At 39.3% G+C, this 21,471-nt stretch overlaps 1 protein-coding gene across 1 annotated transcript; it reads right to left on the bottom strand.

Annotated features, from left to right (window-relative positions):
- Positions 1-558: 558 nt before the first annotated feature.
- On the bottom strand, positions 559-1,704 carry GJA1 (gap junction protein alpha 1; the record flags this gene model as incomplete). Its single annotated transcript, XM_080341198.1, has 1 exon — positions 559-1,704. The coding sequence occupies one exon, from the start codon at positions 1,702-1,704 to the stop codon at positions 559-561; it is 1,146 nt and encodes a 381-aa protein (XP_080197324.1).
- Positions 1,705-21,471: the final 19,767 nt, after the last annotated feature.

The raw sequence follows: 21,471 nt of genomic DNA, 5'->3' as shown, positions 1-21,471 counted from the left end.
GGAGGACCACATAGGAAAGTTTACCTTCAAAGTGCACTTTCTAAGAATGGAATGTTCTTGACAGGGAAATGATCAGAGGCAATCCTGGCCTTTTTTGCTGGTTGAATAGGAAAAATGTTTTCATCTTCAGGCAGCACTTCACCCTGACAAATGTGAGTTCAGTTATTATTGGGTTTTAGTATTAAAGAAGATTCTTTAGAAACAAACATGATAGCACACACATACACTCAGATATTTACAGCCTTTCTAGAAAAACAACCCCCTACCTTAGTACTGACTACCTTTTTCCTTTTTTTTTTCTCTTTTTTTTTAGTATTTAAATTCTTTAAACCAGCTACATTAAATACCAATGTGTACTGTACCACCCCACACCAACCCCACATCCCCCCCCAAAGAACAGCAAGCATTTTAAAAGTTTGTTCGCTTGTTTGTTTTTATGATTGTTAAAATCTCCTGCTTGAGACTGTTAAGTACCACCTCCACTGGAACAAGATCAGCACTGACTGCATCTTCCAATGCACGTCGTTTCATAGTTGAGCAAGTACTGCAGCTAGAAGCTTAGATCTCCAGGTCATCAGGTCGAGGCCTGCTGCTGGCTCGGCTGCTGGCTCTGCTGGGAGGCCTCTGGTCCACAATGGTGAGGGGTTGCAGCTCATGTCCCGACGCCATTTTTTTAGTGTTCTGGTGCTCATCGGAGAAGTCGAAGGGCTGAGCGTGCGAGTTGGAGATGGTGCTGCCAGCCTGCCCCATTCTGTTCTGCTCCGCACTGTAGTTGGCCCAGTTTTGCTCGCTGGCTTGCTTATTGTAGTTACGACAGGAGGAATTGTTCCTGTCTCCAGTGACGAGCTTGTACCCCGGGGGAGACATGGGAGACAAGGGGGCGGTCGGTGAGGAGCAGCCATTGTAATAAGCATATTTGGGAGATCCACAGTCCTTGGAAGGGCTCATGGCACCGCTGTGGGAGTAGGGGTCTGTTTTCCCTTTCACACGATCCTTGACACCCTTGAAGAACACGTAGAAAAGCTCAATGATGTTCAAGGCAAGAGACACCAAGGACACAACCAGCATGAAGAGGATGAAGATGGTTTTCTCAGTTGGACGGGAGAGGAAACAGTCCACTCTGTGCGGGCACGGATCTCTCTCACAGGTGTAGATGGCATTCAGGCTAAACCCATAAATGTACCACTGTATCAGCAAGAAAGCCACCTCGAAGACAGATTTAAACAGGATGCTGATGATGTAAGTACGGAGCAGTCCCCCACGCATCTTCACTTTGCCATGCTCTTCGATCCCATACTTGAATTTCTTAATTTCTATTTGCTTGAGGTGCATATCCACATTCACGCCATCATTTTGGACCACCTTGAGCTCTTCTTCTCTTTTGTTCAGCTTCTCTTCTTTCCTCATTACATAGAACACATGTGCCAGGTACAAAAGGGTAGGTACAGACACAAATATGATCTGCAGAACCCAGAAGCGCACATGGGAAATGGGGAAGGACTTGTCATAGCAGACGTTCTCACAACCAGGCTGTTGAGTATTGCACCGGAAAGCAGACTGTTCATCTCCCCAAGCAGATTCGACCGCTGTCCCCAATAGCAAGATTCGGAAAATGAAGAGGACAGATAGCCATACTTTCCCTCCTGCAGTAGAATAGGCTTGAACTTTGTCAAGAAGTTTTCCCAAGGCACTCCAATCACCCATCTTCACAGGATGCTGGCTAAAGAAAGACACAAAGAAAAAAAAATAGTGATGGTTAAGACAGAGATTTAATACCTTTGATACACTGAATCACAGATCGGTGCTAACAGAGCACTGATGTCAGCTTTGTTCTAATTCATGCGTTTTACGCAATCTGAAGAGAAACCAGAGATTTAGTTAGTCTGCAGGTGGAGTAAGAAGTCAGGGAAACTAAAAAGAGAAAGTAACATATATGTCTCAGAGCTCAATGAAAAAAGAGGTTTCAAATTTCACTCCAGTTTTCACGAAGTTCATGACAAACCCTCAGCTGCCCCTGTGGCTGCCTCAGCTTGCTTGGCAGTGGCAGCCTCAGTTCAATGGTCTACACCTGCCTTAGGCCGAAAAGAGCTGTGACACATGGCTGAAGCAGGGTATGGAAGTATGTAGTGGCACTGCCTGCATATAGTAGGAATAAATGAAAGGTTTCTCTCCATCTGGATCATTCACGGTAATTTTTATGTTCACTCTTTAAGAGAATAAGAAAGCAAAAGGTTATACTAAGTTAATGTTAAGGTTGGATACGTAAAATTTTATCATTGCAAAACGTGTGCTACTTTTCCTACAGCAACATCAAAGTGAGCTCTTGGATATCACTATATTATGTGTAATACATTTAAGATTATCATTCCTAATCACGCCAAGTTTATACTATCCTCAGCTTCAGAAAAAAACTTGCTCTCTAAATAAATGTTTTGCATTAGTATTTGCAGCACGAAGATCAAAGTTAGAATTCATTACCTATACTTTCATGAAGGAACCAAAATTAGTAAACACATGAAGCACAGCTAAGCTCATGTTGCCATATTGGATGAAGTGGATTCCTGTTTATCCGTGGCTTGCTTAATTTATTCTAGTTTCTGCTTTGTATTTGCATCTTTTTCTATTTAAATTCCTTTGCTTTGTTTTGAAAGGAAAAAGATTTAGCAAGAAAAAAAAAAGGTACATGAGCTCTTTCCGATTTTAAGGCAACTCCTGGCATGCAGTTTGCATTCAAAGTCTTGAACACTGGAAGTTTAAATTGTCTCTTGACTTGAAAGTGTGCGCTTCTGGGACACAGGTAGCTTCCCACAGATATCTGGAAATACACAGGATGACATAAAAGTAATGAAGTGGCTTACTCGATGTTCTGGATTCCTAGGAAAAGCAAAGTGCACCACAGGATTTTTATCAACGGGAGAATGGTAATCCTCTCTACACAAGAACTTGCTTTTTAACTTGCCTGACATGAACAAGCATGTGAAATTGGGCACTTAAAAGGAAAAATAATCACAAAGTTTCCCTTTTAAAGTAGATGCTGCTAGGTATAGATATTTGTTCCGTGCATGCTGAGTAATCCCTTCCTGGTATTAATAGTTTTGATAATGTCCGAATGATTTCCTCCCCATCGCATCATGGATATATTCCGTAATGAAAGTCATTTATAGAAAAAGTCCTTTTTGGCTAATTCATAAAATAGGAAATTTTAGCACCACAGAGATTTTCTTTCAAGAAGCAGTGAGTCACTGGAAACACAAGATTATAAACCTGGCAAACTCAATCATAACAATAGATGCCAAATAAAAACACGCCGTTCCTGCCATCGGAAAGAGTCTGAGAGAATAAAGGGAGACAAGTGTTTAAAGTACTCGCTCCGATAGCTCCAAGATGCCAATTATCTTTGAACCCCTGCAAAATATCCCAGGGCCATTTCCTGAGTCCACTTAGTCAGCTTGCTCTGAAGTTCACCTACCACTGCGTGCAGACCCTTCCTCATGCAATTAATTGTTCACATGAGCAAAGCCCCATCAAAGGATTAGGCCCGCTTCAGACTTTTAAGTCTGGAAGCCTCTGCTGGGAGGAGGAGTACCCAGCGTGTTTATCTCTGACACATCCCTTCAGCCATGCCCAGCTTTCATCCTTCCCGGGAAAAGCGAGTTTGTCTTTATGGGCTGGAGGTGGCAGGGAAGGAGTCGAGCGCGGAGGTCTCTGGAAAGGCTGGAATGAAATGTGACCACGTTCCTCCTCAGGCTGGGATTGTTAAAACAGAGAACAGTCTGTAACTATACAACACGTGAAGTTTGTTTTAAAGGCAAGCTCCACGTCCTAGAAGTGGAAGTGGACAGAAGGAGCCTTTTTCAAGTAACAGCTTCTTGATTTAATTAGTCAGCTTTCCGATGATTTGAAACTACGGCATTAACAGACTTTCCTCAGACTCCACGTATTTTTTACTGTCTAAATGTTATTTCAGATTGAAAGTTTGATTGAGAAAACAGAGGACCTGTTATTCCTGGGCAGTTATGTGCTGTTTGTTTTTTAATTACACTCACTCTGGTCCATTAATGTGATGTGATTTACTTCAGTTTTGACCTAGTTAATCCCACACCTGCAATATTTTGAGAATTTACTACCTATTTTTTAATTTGCTTCAGCATGCAAAATTGCCGTGTTTCATTTATGTCCTCTGGCAATATAAACTCCAGGAGGAAACATTCCATGCTTGAATTACTCATACGTAGTTTTGAAAAGCAACTTTTTTTAAAGAGATCAGTTACACACTAGCCTTTGCCAGTGATAAAAAACCCCACATCAATCCAAAACATTGTGCTGTTAATCAGATAACCTTGTGGTGGCACAAATATATAATTCCTTTGCTTAAGTGGATTCTATTGCTTTACGAAACACAGTACTTTGATTTGTTGTGGAGAACATTCATGCGTCAGATCTAACTTGTTTACTTTCAGGACACTGAAATACCATTTTTATTAACGGATTACAATATCTGTTTACTAGGTATAAAAAGAGGTTTTGTATCAAACAGTTATTTAAGTAATCTAGCTTTGTAAATAGTTCAAAATGGATGGAAGATAACCTTTAAAAATAGTTCTTCAGCATTCTGGACTTCTTTTAACACTTCCAAACACCTTTAAACGGGTCTACTGATTGACACAGGTTGACCTGACTGATTGGTACAATTTCAGTACTTCACGAATTTAAGGATATGGCTGATGATGAGTACGTGTGTTTCATGAGTTTGTACTGATTATTACTTTACAGGATTATAACCTTCTTCTGAGGCAGACTAACGCTGGCCTAGTAAATGCTTTAAAAGATGGATTTCTTCCAGGTCCTACTGTGTGTGGGTAAAGACAGGAAAAAAAGCCATAGAGCAGCAGGAGATAGGACAGCATTCATCGGCATGAGTTTTAGATGACCGCATATATAAGAAATTTGATTTGTAAGCCACAATTAAGAAATTCTATAACTATTTTTTGTGGACGGCATTCATCATGTCATCTGGTTCATATTTTCCAGGAAGAATAATGCAAACTCAGTGCTGTGGTAAAATGCCCAGGTCTGACTATGGTGTTAGAGGGTCACGTACTAGTGGATGGAAGAGCAGTAAGGCTCAGAGCGCGATCTAAAATGGGATTTTGCATCTGAAGCAGTTGGGAAACAGGCCAAAGTTTGGGGTTTCCTACCTTTCCTGCTTTTTTCTGTGTGCTCACACATATATAAATAGCCAACAAAAGATTCTGGACCTTGAACATCAATCAGCTTGAGTAGTCCCCAAAAGCAACCAGCATTGCAGGGAAAACAACTGAGAGGTACAACTGATGGGGTTTGGATGAGTAGGAATAGGGAAGACTAGCTTTCTGAAATCTTACAAAAATAATCAAATGTCTTTCAGACATTCCCCTGGAAAGGTCTTTTGTAGGTCTGCAGATGAGCTTCAGTTCATTTCATCCACGGGACCAAGATTCCACACTAAATGGTTGAAGTAACTAGAATTTAAAAGTGTCACAACTGTGTACATTTTTCATTGTCTGATAGTATTGCTGGTGGTCAGCCACTAGTGGATCTACCCCATAGCCTTTGACCCTCCTGCACTGTACCCTCTCCAACTAATTTAATTCTAAAGCATAGCTGCAAAAGGACCCAAAGCAACCATAGGCACTTTGTTAGACATTTTCTGGTTGTACAAGTCAGGTCTACCCTCTGTGTTAATGCCTGGATCCAATCCTCTCCTGACTCACTTTGGAATTACAAGAAGAAACAGTGAATTCCCTGAGGGGGCCTCGGGCCCTCTGATGCTCCTGCTTGCAGATTTTGAAATCTGGATTTCTAAAACGTACGTGTGGCATAAGCAACATACCAGCTGCCCCTATGTGAGATAAATTCAGTGGGTAACATGGGGAGGAGATACCAGAGACAGGGCGAAAGAGAGCAATGTGTCTGATGAAACAGATACATTGCTCAATATCATCTAACCTTCCTTATTGCCCACAGGAATCCTTAGCCTAAACCGATGTTCATTTCAGAGACAACAAATAAAATAAATCTTTCAGGCTTGCATAATATGAGAGCTGAGATAACTTTACAGTGTTGAATCTGTTTGTGCTGCTGTGTGCGCATTCAGATTTATGTCACAAATCAAATCCCATGTCCCTTCCTTCCCTCTCCTGAATTCAGCCTGCTGCTCGCTCCTCTCCCATTTGTATGCTTGTTAGGTATCATGGGTCAGTGCCAGTGTTTGGCTTTGAAGTTTTTGAAGGAAACACTTCAGTAAACATCCCAAAGATTAGAGGCTTAAATTCTGCAGTGTAGTGTGCTGTCCAGATGTTAAAAATGGCAAGATGAAAGCTTCACGCAAGTTCTCCAACTTGCTCCCTGTGTGCGCGCACACACACACACAGAAGTCAGGCACAAGAGGTCTGTAGCCCATTTTTTGGTGCTGTTACCAGGGCTTTTCGCCATAAATCTCACATATAAGATCTAAATTAATTTCTCAGACAAAACATGCCACTTCACAAGGGTTGCTGGTTATCTCAAGGCAAAATGTGAGGACACATGTAAGCACACAATATTCTTGTTTAAGAGGAGAATGTGTTACTTGATAAGATAGACTCTGTGCTTCGTCTTTCAGCTGAAGGCTTTTTCCTGCCTCCTCGTGTTGCTCTTTAACTACCGGCAAGCAGCAGGCAACAATTGCTATAAGGAATGACTCCAAGTCTTGCAATGTAAAAAGCTTTTTAGTTCTCCAAGAGATGCTGCTCAACCATTTTTTTGCTCTGCATGTTGGTATTTAAGCCTTCAAGGTAATATAAAGGGAATGTGTCATACTAGGATTATGACACATATTGTAGATATTCTTGAACAGTTCTTCCTAGACAACTTTCATTTATATCCACCCAAGACTTCCACAGACATTGCCAACGTGGTAAGGCATATCATGATATCTCACATTCCTTCTCTAAAATCCCTCGCCGAGGTTGCTAAAACAGAGTAACTATACACAAACCAGGTTAAAAATCCATAGCCCACGTCTGGATTTTATCACATCTATTTTAAAAGAAAAGGGGAAAACTTATCAGGAAGACCACGTGAAAGTTACCACTTCAGTAGCTGCAGCATTTAACAAAGCACCTAATTAAGAACCTTGCGCTGCACAAACTATTAGGCATCCATCAGGATTTCCATATGAAAGCAACATGTGTGGGGCAGAAATGGGACAAACTCAGAACAAGGTCTCCCTGTGAGTAACTTCTGATGCAATGTCGGTACAACAGAGGAGACCGAAGCGCACCTCGATTTTGTCTTTAAAAGAGCTCATTTGGGCTGAGACCAGTACAGAGGAGCGATTCCACCCAAACACCAGCAACAAGTCTGCAAGTCAGCCCTGCAGTTACCACTTCACCGCAGTTTCTTCCTCAGTAGAACAAGGTTAGAAGTTGTAAACGTGTGGTAGTTGAAGCAATGTATAGAAATATGACAAAAGAAAGCACAGAATTCCTGCAAAATTGAATTGAGCACTTTAAGAGAACTTACACTTTTACAGATGTACGTTTTTAAACAAGTTCAACCATCAGCTCAATAACACAAAATTCTTCGGATGAAAAGTGTTTTCAGAAAAAGTGATACAGAAAAAGATGAAAAAGGAAAACTTTCAACTTACCCTTGCTGATCAGCAGTGAAACTGGATCAGAATACTTCTTTGGAGGGTTAAAAGTAAAATGGAAGAGCACGTTCAGGCACTGAGACCTGTCTATTTAAACTTTAAAAGTCTACTCCTGTTTTGTATTTTTCATCCTTCCTTCCCCACTAATGAAAGAAAACTGCTGATACCTCGTAAAAGTTTTTTCTAAGTTGGAACACTGGGAGAGCTTTTAACAAGTTTTCAAGGCTCTGACTGTGAGGAGGAGGGGAGAAGGAGGGGTGGCAGCCCAGGAGGAGGGGCGCGCTGCAAATGGAGAGGAGGAAGGTGGGGGAGGAGGGAAAGAACTGAAGGCACAGCAAAAACCAGCCCGGGGAAAAGGGGAGAGCGAAGGCGTGAAAGTCCACTCTTGCTGATGTAACAAAACAAATATCGGGGCAGTCAGCAGCCACCCCGCACCCCTCCCTGTCACTGAGGGCACCTGGGTGGCACTTTATCCGGATCTGGGCTTGCCTGGGACAGATGAAACAACTTAAGCTCTCTGGTGTGCACCGGGAGTTTCACTATAGGGAAAGGGGAAAACGCGTGAAAGGGATTAATGGGTAACCAGAGTGAAGCTCCTGGATGCTGGGGCAAGACCCCCTAGCTGCTGCCTCCAGTCCCTCTTTGCCACCACGTTGGAGAGGAAACCCTCTCCAGCCCTCACTACTTTTTGTTGTGAACACAGCTCTGCTTACTTAGGTCTATTTCCTTTACGTGCACACATGAAAGTACGCACCAGGAGCAGCGCGATTGTTTCTGCAGGAGATACACATCACATATTTTTTTATTATTATTTGTGTGTGTGTGCGCCTGTGTACATCCCATGGGAGAAACGAAGAAATGATCTCACATTCCAGGAAACTCTTTCCAGGAAACTTCAGGAAATATGGCATAGTACAGAGAATCAGTCTTCAATAGTGAGAAGAAATGTTCCCAATAAATTTTGAACACATTTTAAAATTTGAGCACAGTTTGAGCACATTTAGATCTAAAACCTGTCTATTTGGTTAGAATGAAACACCTTTGACTTTGCTCCTGACCAGTCCCTGGTTAAACGCCCCTTGAAAAATGCCTTTTCTATAGAACAGAGATTAATTTCTTTCTCTGCCTGTGATAAGCTCCTCACACATGGAGTCCAAACTGCAGTAGGAATTGGTTTTATACCTGTTAATGTCATGGGTTATTAGCTCCTCTGTGGGACTGCTTAAGAGCTTCTCTTGAAGCATTCATAGTTAGATAGTTCTCAGTGAAGTTCCACATTTTGAGTTGTACCAAGCTCATTTGGGTTTCAATTATTCTCACGAGCTATTTCTGGACTCAGTATCATGGATGAGAACTTTTTGCTCTTTAAGGGCTATAAAGGAGGGGAAAAGTCCAGTAATGGTCATTGAGAGGTTCCCAAATAAAGGTCCTCTTTACAGTTTCTTCTTGAAATAATGAATGTTACACTCTACAACACAACTTAGAAATTACTGCTTGTTTTTCACAGCCCTTACCTACTGCTTTTCACCAAGAACTCTCCAGAGAAGAGATCTAAGACAAGATCTTTGTAGAAAGATACTCAGCAGGGCGCTTTGAAGCTGGGAAACAAACACACCGTCCTGGTTCCTGCTCTGGAGCTGTTTGTAGCAGACCACACTGCCTCCTGTGTGAGAAAAAGAGCTAGTACACTACAACTGTACACCTTCTGTCCTCCTTCATCTGGCTACCGACAGGACAGCTGGTTTCCCTAGCTTGCCCCCTTTCCTTTGATACTGGCTGTTAGTTTTGACAGTTTTTTTAGTTATTAGACTTGTCCAAGCCGTATGGCAGAAACAAATCTTTCCTTTGTGTTCTCTGAGTGTTAAGGTTACTTTTTCTCTTCACAGCAAGGGAGAAATGGAGCTTTGCACTTAACAGGCCATGGGCTCTTCTTCTCGAGAAAGAAAAAATCGTGATACTCAAACCATAGCATTTCACAGTCTTCATGAATATGGGACAGACAGTGAGAGTAGTACACATAATGCTTCTGCTACTGCCCCATAAAACACTGGTTATTCTACAGCAAAGTACAAAACAATACCAACATGGCCATGTGTGTGCCGATGCTGAGACAATGAGGAGATTTGGGATGTCATATATGTGGTGCTGAAAAAGCTGCCCCTTAGGAAAGCAGAATTATGCCAGGAAAAAAACCTCTTGAATTATAGCATGCTGGAATACAGTGCTATCATTCCATGTCAAGGCTGTCAGGATCACAGGGTCCAGCTTGCCCAGTCTTGCATTTTTCCATGTATCTTCCTGTATAGGCTTTGCAGTTTTTCAAGCATTATGTTTTTAAAACAAGGACTGAGAGGTATTTCTCCATTTAAATAAACAAATAGTGATTGTGAGAAGCCCAACACTCTTAAAATCCACTTGCAAAACTAAAATGTGTATGTTAGTAACAAGAGAAGAATAATTTTGCAGCTATAATAAGCATAACACTTGGCTTTGCCACAGCATTATCCATATGAAAAGGGAAAATATTTCAAGTCCTCACTGCAATACTGTGTAGAATTAGAAAGAATTATTATCAGTTCTGATAAAAATACCTTGGAAATGTCTTTTAGAGTTTGGAAATATTTCTCCATGATCACATTTCACAGCCTGTTACCTGAACATATTAAGCTTCAGATGTTGCAATGATCTATTATACCATTTCACAAGGTTACCAGAAAGTCTCACACTCATTTGCATTGCAATGGAAATAAGCTTTTCAGATTGAACAAATATCTTCACACACAACCACTCTTCACCTGAAGCTGTGTTCAAGAGGAAAGCACAGGGGTGTCAGAACTGAGATATTTGCAAGTCTGTTCTTGATTACAGACTAAGAGATGGGTAATAAGGTCATTGTTAGATTCAAAACCTTTATTGTGGAACACAGACTCTTTATACCACAGAACTGAATATTTTGGATCCCAGAGTTCTCGGGGACCTGTATTGCCATTCATTGACATTTTGCCTTTCGGACCAAATGGCACTGTCTTGTGAAACAATCTTTTAGCGTGGCAATTCTAGGACTGCAGAACCTATTTCTTTTTCATGTGACAGGCTACAGCTCAATCAGTAAGGGCACGTTCACACTGTGCCCCAGTTGCAATGCTGGAGCCCAGGCTCTGTCAAGTGCATCTCTGAGACTGAACCTTGGGGTGAATTCCACAGGGTTTCTGTCCACTTTCTGCTGAATCTTTTGCTGAATGAGTGAAATAGTTCAAAGCCCATAGTACAGATGTTTCTTTTCTACACAGACTTATCAAAAGGAACCATAAATTGGATTATTTAGTATTTACAGCCTTTGACACAGATTCACGGTTGATACAGAATTCAGTCCACTGTTTTCTGTTTATTACCTGAACATAAGTACAGAACTCTATATAGAAACTTTTTCCTCTTATCGCCTCCAAATATTTCCCCAAAAATATTTTAGTAACCAGATTCACCTAGTGAATGTTTCATTTAGAAAGCCCTCCAGTCCTTTGACCATTACAAAATTTCCCATTGGTACCAGTGGGGTTCATGATCTACTTCCAATTAAGGATGTCTATGTCTTATGGAGCTCTTAAGACAAAGAGCATGTGTTCACTTGTTTTCAGTTTGTTTGCAAAATTCACTTCCCAGTACTCCCACGCACAGCACTGTCCTCGTCCTGTGCAATTTGGGAGAGTCGTCCATGGACTGAGTAAGCCGACTATACAGTGAACTGAGATGAACGTACACATGCAATACAGATTTTCTTGGGTGTCATTCAAGGCAGCTGTGCAGTCACGTCCTGAATGGCACGTAAGCTTTGACACGTTTTCATTGATATCCCTTCTCACACATTTGGCTTTAAAGACAGACTTGTGAATAATGCGTGGCCCTGTTTCATGCCCTGTTGAGGTAAGGCTTCTCAGAATGTCCAAAGGACAATAATGTGGTATTTCTTGATTACCTAAGCACATAAATGTGCAGAGTAATGATTTTTTTTTTTCTTTTTTTAAAGCAGAAGTGGTTTTCTCTTGTTTAAGAAATTTGCGTCACACAGAAATATAACGCAGCTTTGAAGTTTCTGGCCACAGCCCTTGCATGTTCTGTCAGCCAGGGGACTGGGCTGGAGCCCACTGGACGCTGCTGTGCCCAGCACCATCAGGTCTGCAAAACACAGCCTCTCCCCCAATTTTCAAAGGGTCAACGCTTGTTCAAGCAAAGGCAATTGTCATCCCTCAAGGCAGTAGCTGTTCCTGCTTGGGTGGCACAGCACATAGCATGTAAGAGAATATTTTCTCATAATCATAAGGATAGTAATAATAAAAAGTAGGATAACCACAAGACTGTCTTCTAGTGAGCACACTTGCTGTTCCTTGTTGAAACTGGTCTCTCAGATTTATTTGCTACAAGGCTATTAAAGCTAGATATTCCCAGGGGAAAAGGAGGCTTAGTCAGTGTAAAATAGATTCTACTCTTACTGATCTGTCTGCAAAAGAAAAAAAAGTCGGTAATTTAAAAGAGACTCTGCTGGAAACACATCAAGACTGAAGCACCTCAGATGAAAGTGTGAACTCCTCAGTGACAGATGCCATCAGATCAGAGCCCGACCTAGCAAATGGTCACTATTCTCTGGAAATATTTAGCACTGTTGCACAGTCATCTGTCTAGAATCTCAGAGTGTTTTATAAATATTAACATAGAACAAGTTACGTTATATTAACATCTTTTACGGAGATGGGAAGTTTGTCATGGAGAATATCAGCAGCTTTTCTGAGTCATAGACAGCTCATGGCACAACCGGGACTAAGAGCAAAATTTCTTAATGCCTGGCTTCATCTTTTAAACCCCAAATTATTCTGTCCTATTTTCTAGTTGCTTTTCAAAATATCAGCTACCAGTGAAAACAGCTAAATGAGCTTTTCTTTTTAAAGTTTGTGAGGATTGCAGAGAATGAAAATACAGTGTTCAGAGTTTGGTGTGATTGTCTCCTTTCTGTTCCTTGTGCTGGTGCCTGCCACTTTGTATCACTAAGGTCTCACCACAACTTCTTCATGGTGATATCAGCTTGCTCACTTACCCATACTACATGTAGAAATAAGATTTTGTTCCTGGCTCACTCATGAACAGAAAGAGAGAAGGGTAATATCTGGAGGCTCAGATGCTCTTCAGCTGTGCCAACGAACTTCTAAACCTCATTACAGAGAGCCTATACGCCAGAATATTTGGTCCTAAAAAGATTTATCCCAACATTGTAAATTATTCCAATCGATATCTCATGTGAGCTAGCTGCCCCTCTAAAAAGACAGTAGAAAACCATTCAAACAAAGAATGAAGTATGAGTTCACAGATCCTTATGAATTTGGCTCCACCTTCTGTACACAGTGAAAATAAACATGAATTATATTGGATCTTGAATGTCAGTTAAGCTTTTTGTTTATTTTATTTTTCACTTCACTTTCAAAAATCCTACACTGAGATGGTCTTGTGGTATTTTGTGAACTTTTATTTCTCTACATTGGTGGTGACGTTTTCCAGGCATTTGGTTCCAAAGGATGAGAGCTTTTTAAAACAAATACGGCCATTTCGGGTTTTCAAACTGTAAAGTAACATAGTGTGAAAGTAACATTATCTTTCACAAAACAGTCTTTAAATTTCTTCAGCGGGTCTTGCAATGACCGAATACTTTAGCAATGAAATAAAATTTCAGAATATGTACTGACACCATTATCTACTTACCCTGACAGGTAATCTCACTGAATCCGACAAATCTGCACATATTAAGTACAGCATAACAATGTAAATAAAGGCTATACAGCCAAACTCCAAAATAGAAACCCACACAAATAAAAGAAAAACAGAGTAGGTAACTCCCCCAAATTCCTACCCAGTTCAAGATACTTTTGCACTTCTATCAATGAAAAGCATTTTCTTTATTGCCAAACAGAAAACCATCTGTGCAATAATTGTTGTGCTTTGGATGTTTAGAAAAAGTGAGTGGTTTTGACATAAATTCTAATACTTTTTATTCAGGCTTTACAAACAGCAATTGTCTTACTGTGGTAGTCTTTGAAAGCTTGTAGAGATTGATGAGTTTTCCACATGTGGCTGAAGCGAGGGACAGAAAGTTTGGCTACTTTGGCCATGCCAGAAGAGCAAAGAAATTTCACCTTTTCCATCCTGTCCTCTGAATTTCCTCAGTTTATTTAATTTTTATTTTTGATCTTCTCATTTCAGAGTTTCCTGTGGAATGTGAATGAATTTGGTAATGGGAGACACTGTGTTTTAATCAAAGGGCAATATATTTATGTTTAGTTAGGTGATATCATTGGTTACAATGAATTAAATTGAGCTGCCTCAATGCTTAAATAAGCACTGAAATCTAACAGAAAATACTTTTTATCCAGAAATAAAAATGAACATTTTATTTATGTTGATCTGCAAATTGTTTAATATTTGGAAGTAAATCCCTTTTTACTCCCACTTCCTATATGGAAATAGAACTAGAATAGACTATTTGTAGACTCTCATTTACTATTTCATACATTTGAATAACATTTGTTAATCACATTATTCCTTTAATCTTTTTTATTCATCACAAGATTAGAGAATGCTCATGGGCAGCCCTTTCCGGTAGATACCATCATTTTCAGATTGACATGTGGGTTCATTCACATTTAGATGAGTGACTGTGTTCACTCACCTGCAGACAGCTGACGCTGGTTGTTTTAAAGTCTTCTCCCCACACAACTGCCATGGAAACCAAGAGGATTGGCTTTTCTCTCACTTTAAGTTTTTTTCAGCTGCAGACAAGAGAAGTTTAATGTCACCTAAGAGAATGGGCCTCAAATACACTATTTCAGCAGGTTTCTGAAAGGCAGAGGCAGAATGTGTGAGATGTTCCTGGCTGAAAAGCAGAGGCACCTCACTAGGTTTCTTGAAGGCATCAAAAGGGGCGTTTGAGGACATGAACATTTCAAGGCTTCCCTCTCATTTTGCCTACACCACTCTGTTACCATTTGCTGTACAGCTGCATATATGTTGGCCAGAATCATCTGAGGAGCCTAATTGTTCCTTTCTTTTAGCAGTCTGCAGGATTAACTCTATTGTATACATGAAAGGGTCTGCAAAGAACTGAACATCAACAAATTTTATGTAAAAGCAAATAAAAATTATTAATAGGGTTGACTACCAGTAAAAACACGAATTGATTAAAAAATATACTACTAATTAAGGGGTTCTCATAAGAACAGCTTTGGGAAAACAACTGGAAAATTAATCTACTGGAATTAGCAGTTTCTGTTATAAGATTTTCCCAGAAAGGGACCTTCCAGTATAATACAAGTCCTTTTCCCAGGCAGTAAAGAACATCAACTCCAGCAGTCTGCTTTGAATTTAAATGCATGTACATTCATTTTTTTTTATTTCTCAGAAACTTAAAAATTAATTGAACTAAAAAAAAAAAGAAAAAGTAATCAAGTTAACACAGTGTATCAGTAATTTAATGACATGTACAAATGCAGCATAAAGAAGATAAAAATCTCTGGTTCACAATTCAGGCTGAGGACTGCTTGTTAGCTATTGCTAGCACTGCTCAGGAAATGTGAATGGTGCATTAGGGGAACCAGAACATAAGAGATAACAATGTGTTTCAGCTATTAAACTTTAATGCAAACTACATTGTATCAGAAGTAGGCAGAACAAAATTAGTTCAATAAAGTGAGAAAAATTAGTTGGAATATACTAAGCATGAAACTAAGGGATAACTTTTACATGTCAACTTTTAATAATAAAACCTAACAACTTTACAACAACTTTCTGAGGCTGCATTGAAAAGAAACAACTTTTAATCACTTGCCCTCAAAACTAACACTGGTGTATTATCTAAAAGCATAGTTCTTATAAACTGGATCACAATAAAATCCAAAATGGGTAGCGATAATCTCAGACTATTCTGTATTTACAGAATATTTTTGGATGAGAGGAATGTAAGAATTAATTCAGTGTTCTCTCAGGCAATCCAGGTTATGTCTTACAAATTATTCTGTCTAAAATAGAAGCAAAAATTGGTAGGCAAAGCCAGTAAGATGTTATCTCCCCAGCAGCCTTCCCGTGGTGATTACCAAGCTCTGGAAAAGTGTGATGTCCCGCAAAGCTCCAGCAGCACCTGCTGTGCTCAGCATGGCCAGAACCACCCACGCTGGGCTGCCCAGGGCCCACCTCCCATCCTTGCTCTATCCAGAAACCCCAAGAAACCAGAGGCACCTCCATCTCGTTCCTTACAGAGGCCCCATTTTGCCGCGTATTTGCCAAAGCAGCCCCGGACAAGCTGCACATGGGGTTTCCCACACCAGACACTTTTCCCGAGCCAAGGCCACTTGCGATTTTGCTTCTGCCACTGCTGGGGTTTTTGCTAATTATTTAGTGATCTGAACACTTGCCCACAAAGCGGTAAACTTGCTTGCAAGCCCTGCTGAGAATGTAAGCTTCAAAATGGTATCTTTATCTTTCCAAGCCACTGCTTTAATTAGCAGGACAGAGGACAACTGAAGGAAAACGGATGCATCTTTTATTCCTGTAGAGAAAGCTGTATTATTTTGCAAAAAAATAATTTAAAAGCTCATTAACCAAAGAAATAATTCAGTCAAAAAGAAATGTGAGAATATTTACAGAATACTAGCAGGCTTCTGTTTGAAGCAGAGCTTGAACCCTATACTATGTAGTTAAACCTCCCAGTTTTAGTCTGGTTTTCTTTCTTTTCCTTTGAAAATCCAGGAGCAGAATGACATCTCCCCTGAGGAAACTTGAGCTGCATCCTTCATGCAGTGAACAAGACGACAAAGAAACTCTGTCTAACAACAGAGAGATGGTATTCTGTTACTACTCCTAGCAGTTTAATGCCACACAGAGAAACATTCCCCTGGAAGAAACAAGATTCTAACTTCTCTTCACCCCACCAAGTGCTCAAACCACTATTTCAGAAAGTGAGGTTTTCACCATGCAAGTGTTCTTTTTTCCCACTCTTTTCATTAAGTCTCAGTTTCAGTGTAGAAGCTCACACTTTCAGGAAGTAAAGATGATCCATACATAAAAACTTTGATACATAATTATATATCTTTGAGATATGCATATCTATACACATATGGATGTTCTATGTCAGAAATTAATTCTGTCGTCAACACAATATTCACATACCAACAGTTTCCCAGTGTAGTTTGATGATCCTGTGAAAATATTGATCTTTATCAATTTTTTATTTTTGGAACATATTAAAAAAATTTAAAAGTTGTTAAACAGTATGTTTGTAAGACAAAAGCTGACTGCTAAACGCTCTATTCAAACAGAAGAACATGAACTTTTTCCAAGCAGTAAGCAAGAACTGTCTTTCTTCGTGTACTGCATTATCAGAAGTTCATTGTCTCTACCCAATGGAAAATAAAAATATTAAACTAACAATACTTCAAAAATGAAATTCGAGGAAATTTGGATCATCACTGTAGTGTATGTGTGTGTATATATATATATATATGTATAAATATAAAAATGTTTCACTAACTGCAAGATACAAGGTAGAAATCCAAAGACTTTCACAACATACTATCTGAGAAAGCTGCTTTTACATTTTACGGAACTTAGAATCCAGAACACGGATAAGTTGCTTTTCTTAGCAGCTTTTTCAGAAATACTCTTATAAGGCAGGCTAAGTATTCATGAAATGGCACTGAAGAAAGTATATTTATTTCTGACAATTTCAGATGGGCACAGCACAAGCTGATACAATCTACATGAACCTGAGAACTCCTTTTGCCAGCCATTGCACACTAGTTTATGGAAATCGTGAGTGATTACTACATTTCAGGTGAACTTCTTCAGTCACTGTTTATACACCTCTGGGTAAACTCCTTTTCTGAAACCTGGAAAGTAGTCACAAGTACAAAGCCAGTTAAGTTGATAAGTGTAAAAGCAACTGCTGAAAATATTTACTGATAAAGGAAAATCATGCTGATTAGCCAAATGAGCCAGAAAATGAGGGCTAATCTTAGGTACAGGAAAGGGAAACACAGACTATAAATTGCAAGTAAAATGTAAAATCAAGTGATACTGATGCACCTGCACAATTTTTTCTCTTTCCATGGCACATAAAGGGATCTTCATTACTTATTCAACTTTTGTTCCCTGCCCTCAGTACCATTTGATTTCAAGTAGGAGTTCTACACCAAGAACAAATAGGGCTCTGCCAACCTTTGAAATGGAAATGTGGAAGTCTCAGTGTGAAATTGTAAGTCTTGATATGCAATCTGCTTGACCTGACGACTACGTCTGAAAAGTACTGGCCTGTGTGTTGGAAGCCCTGGTGTTATGTACCATCATAAACCTGCTCATTTCTACCACTATTTCTTGGTCTCTGCTGTAACAACTCACCATGACTTTTTTGAAAAGTTTTTTGCTCTGATCATGGATATGTGTAGATTTAACATCCTCCAGGCAACTGGGAATTGAGTGTATATTGCATCTAAGTATTCTGTATATTCATGAAATTTAGGGAGCCACATTTAGGGGAATACACACTTAAAAGTGTGTGAAACTTCTTTTGGCTCCCTTGCAAAATCCCCAGTGCAGGACTGGCAGGCAAAATTACATTGCTTCTTTTATTCTATAAATTGTCCCAAGGAAAGTTTATTCTCATACACCTATGGTTGGTTGCCAGAGTTTTCAGCTTGGGGGTTAAAACAAAAGCAATGAAAGAACAAGCAAAAAAAATAACACCTTTCCCTGACTTATTTTTTGAAGACACTAAAAAGTATCCAGGAAAGCAAGATAACAATAAGCTTTGCAGATCAAATCCATAAAAGGATTCTAACACTGCAGTGCTAATAACATGGCCACCGTGATGATCACCACAAAAACAACCCATGGAAATTCCTGTTGTAGCTTAGAAAGATGCTTTCCATACACAGACTCAGCAGACTGAGGCACCAAGAAGCTTCATGCTGTCAAGACCAGCATGTTCCTACACAGTCACAACAGGAAGCAATTAAGGGACTTCTCAGAAAATTAGGTGCCTCCAGACATGGCAATTGCTGACTTGGAGCTTCCAGGCTATTACAGCAGTACAGAAAGGCCTAAAACATAATTGAGCACCGGCAACATTGTGTATCTTTAAGCCAAAATCTTTATCTTAATTCTAAATGTTATGCTGAAATGTAATAATTCTTTATGTCACTGTTAATTACCGGTTTTACTACAAGCTCACATTTCTATGCGGCTCAGCAAACCAAGGTTGCAGATAGATATTAGACACAATTTTCAGATTGTGCCAAGAAGAATAACTGCTACTGGGCCAAATGCCTGATGGGTTGTTTAACATCCCAATCCTAAACAGGTTTTGAAGCTTTGGTGGCTCAGAAAAAGTGTCATCTGCAAACACAGCAAATTAACCTGGAAGACACAAGAAGACAGGACATATGAAGTTCCATGCTGTCCTTATTCAGATCTGCACCACATCGAAATATAAAAGAAGCTCTATATTCAGAAGGAAAAAAAAAAATATGAAAGTACAATAAAATGTTAAAAAAATAGATCATTTTCATTTTTTAAAAAAAGTTTTATTGGTTGCTATATTATTATTCTAAATAATTCAAAGATTACGGAAGATAATTTTGATTTTATTCGAGACTTAAGGTTTAACCGGAAAAGCGTCGATGGAAGCCGGACATTTTGGCGGGTGGGGTCGCGGGAGCAGGCAGGGGGACCGCTTTGCAACCCGCTCCCGCTAGGGGGCGACGTGAGACAAGGGAGCCCGTCGGGCCGGGGCGCCTGTGTCATTGACTCCTTTTACCTCCATCAGCCCATCCGTGCACTCATGTATCCACACACAAATAAAAACTTTTAATAATATCTATTAAAAACAATACACATTTTTACAGATCTAGCCGCCCCCTCCAAAAAAAATAAAAAGTTAATGAACACAAGAACTAACTATAAATATTTAAAAAGTGTAACTCAGACATCAAGAGTTTTGGTTCATTATGGCCATTCTCCTCGTATTTCAGGAATTGATATCTGCGAATTTAAAACTACTGAGCATTGAAAGGTTTCCACCTGAAACAGTAATGATTCTTGAAAACTATTTTGAAGTGTTTTATATCATAGTCTCTAATATATAGTTGCCATAACATTTTCAGACTTTGACAAACTGATCAACAATTTAGCTTTGTAGATATGAAACACAAAATTAACACAGTGTAATGATTTGGTTAGGACCCTTGAGTTTTCAAGGTCTATTAGCACAACTAATTAATTGCCATTAATTGTCTTCCAGGTTCTTTACTGTCATTCATATTACTCTATTAAAATGTTCTGGTTCTTCTGGGAGCAATTTGTTGTATCCTTTTGTCAATAAACCTGCAACAAAGACATTTTTCATTAAACGTGTCAGTCAGCTGCGTATGAAGCCAGTGATTACTTGTAATTGATTTGGTCAACTCCTTCTGGGCAATATGATAGAGCAATTGTTTTAACAACAATTTCAATTTCAGAGAGTGTATATAAAGCCTTAATGTTTTCATCTGGAGACTGTTCACCTGCATTAAAACTGAATACTTAGATCACTTGAGATCTAATTATCTCTAGAAGCATTACAATTCCTTTGCAATAAGTTAATAGAAAAAGTATCAATTAATAATGATACCTAAGGACATACTGCCACTTGATGTCTCTTCCAGAAAAGGCACTGTATGTGTTTGGGACATAAAAAAAACACTGTGTAGGGTAAATAAACATAGGAAAGTTGGATACACTGGCAGATGCAAGTAGCAGGAATGTAAAGCCTTTCTTATTACTGTTTTTAAAATAATCAAATCACAGGCGCCCTTTCACTTGTACTGTAGATACAAGTTAATGTTAAGGGAAAAAAATTAGCAAAAAGTCAGGAATATTAACACTGCCATCAGTCTTGAGTTGCAGCAGTCATGCAATGTTGACTGCAATAGCCACAGTAAATAGTATATCTAATTAATTTAGACATTTCCCATTTTCACATAGTATTTCCAGGCACAGTTTGATAACTACAAACTTACCCATTGTTCAAAATTATCCACTTTAAATGTTTACATTAATGTATTTCAGGAATGCCTCAGGAATGCTCCTGATAATCATCATTCCAACCCTAGTTTTCAACATCAGTTATATCAGGCCACAGTTTGTGCTGCTATTTTTTTTCTACTGCTTGATTGATTTAATCTTAAACCCACAAGAGACTTTCCAGAAGATCATGTGTACTCCTCTAGATCACCCCTAATAAAAAGATGTGTAAAAACACATTAATTGATTCTACTATTTTATTTTCAGCAAAAATCCTTGATAACAGGGCTTATACTGTAGAACTGCCCTAAAGAAAAATAGAACTCAGTGGATGCGTTGTAGCAAAATCTTGAGTTATTTGGCTCAGTACAAAGCTATAAGGATTAAAAAAAAAAAAAAAGGGTACTTGGCAGGTGAAGATAATCTTTTCTCTTGGCCATCAACTTTATGACTCCATTGATGATAATGACACAGATATGGATTTTAATTAAAAAACATACTTTCACAGAATTTGTCCTGCAAAAAGTTTTTGTGTCTATGACAAATCTTGTGATGTTGGCTGCATCTGAATTATACACAGATAAATCAAGACAGTAGGCATCACAGTATAATTTACAATCCAAGCCAGTAATACAAATTGAAATGAAAGATAATGGCAAAGTTTGGCATTTTCCTGTTTGTCTGATTATTTTTTTTTTTTGCAATGA

This window comes from Nesoenas mayeri, assembly GCF_963082525.1.
Source record: "Nesoenas mayeri genome assembly, chromosome: 3".
Lineage (NCBI taxonomy): Eukaryota > Metazoa > Chordata > Aves > Columbiformes > Columbidae > Nesoenas > Nesoenas mayeri.
Note: the sequence above shows the minus strand (reverse complement) of the source record. Positions and strands in the feature narration are given on the sequence as shown.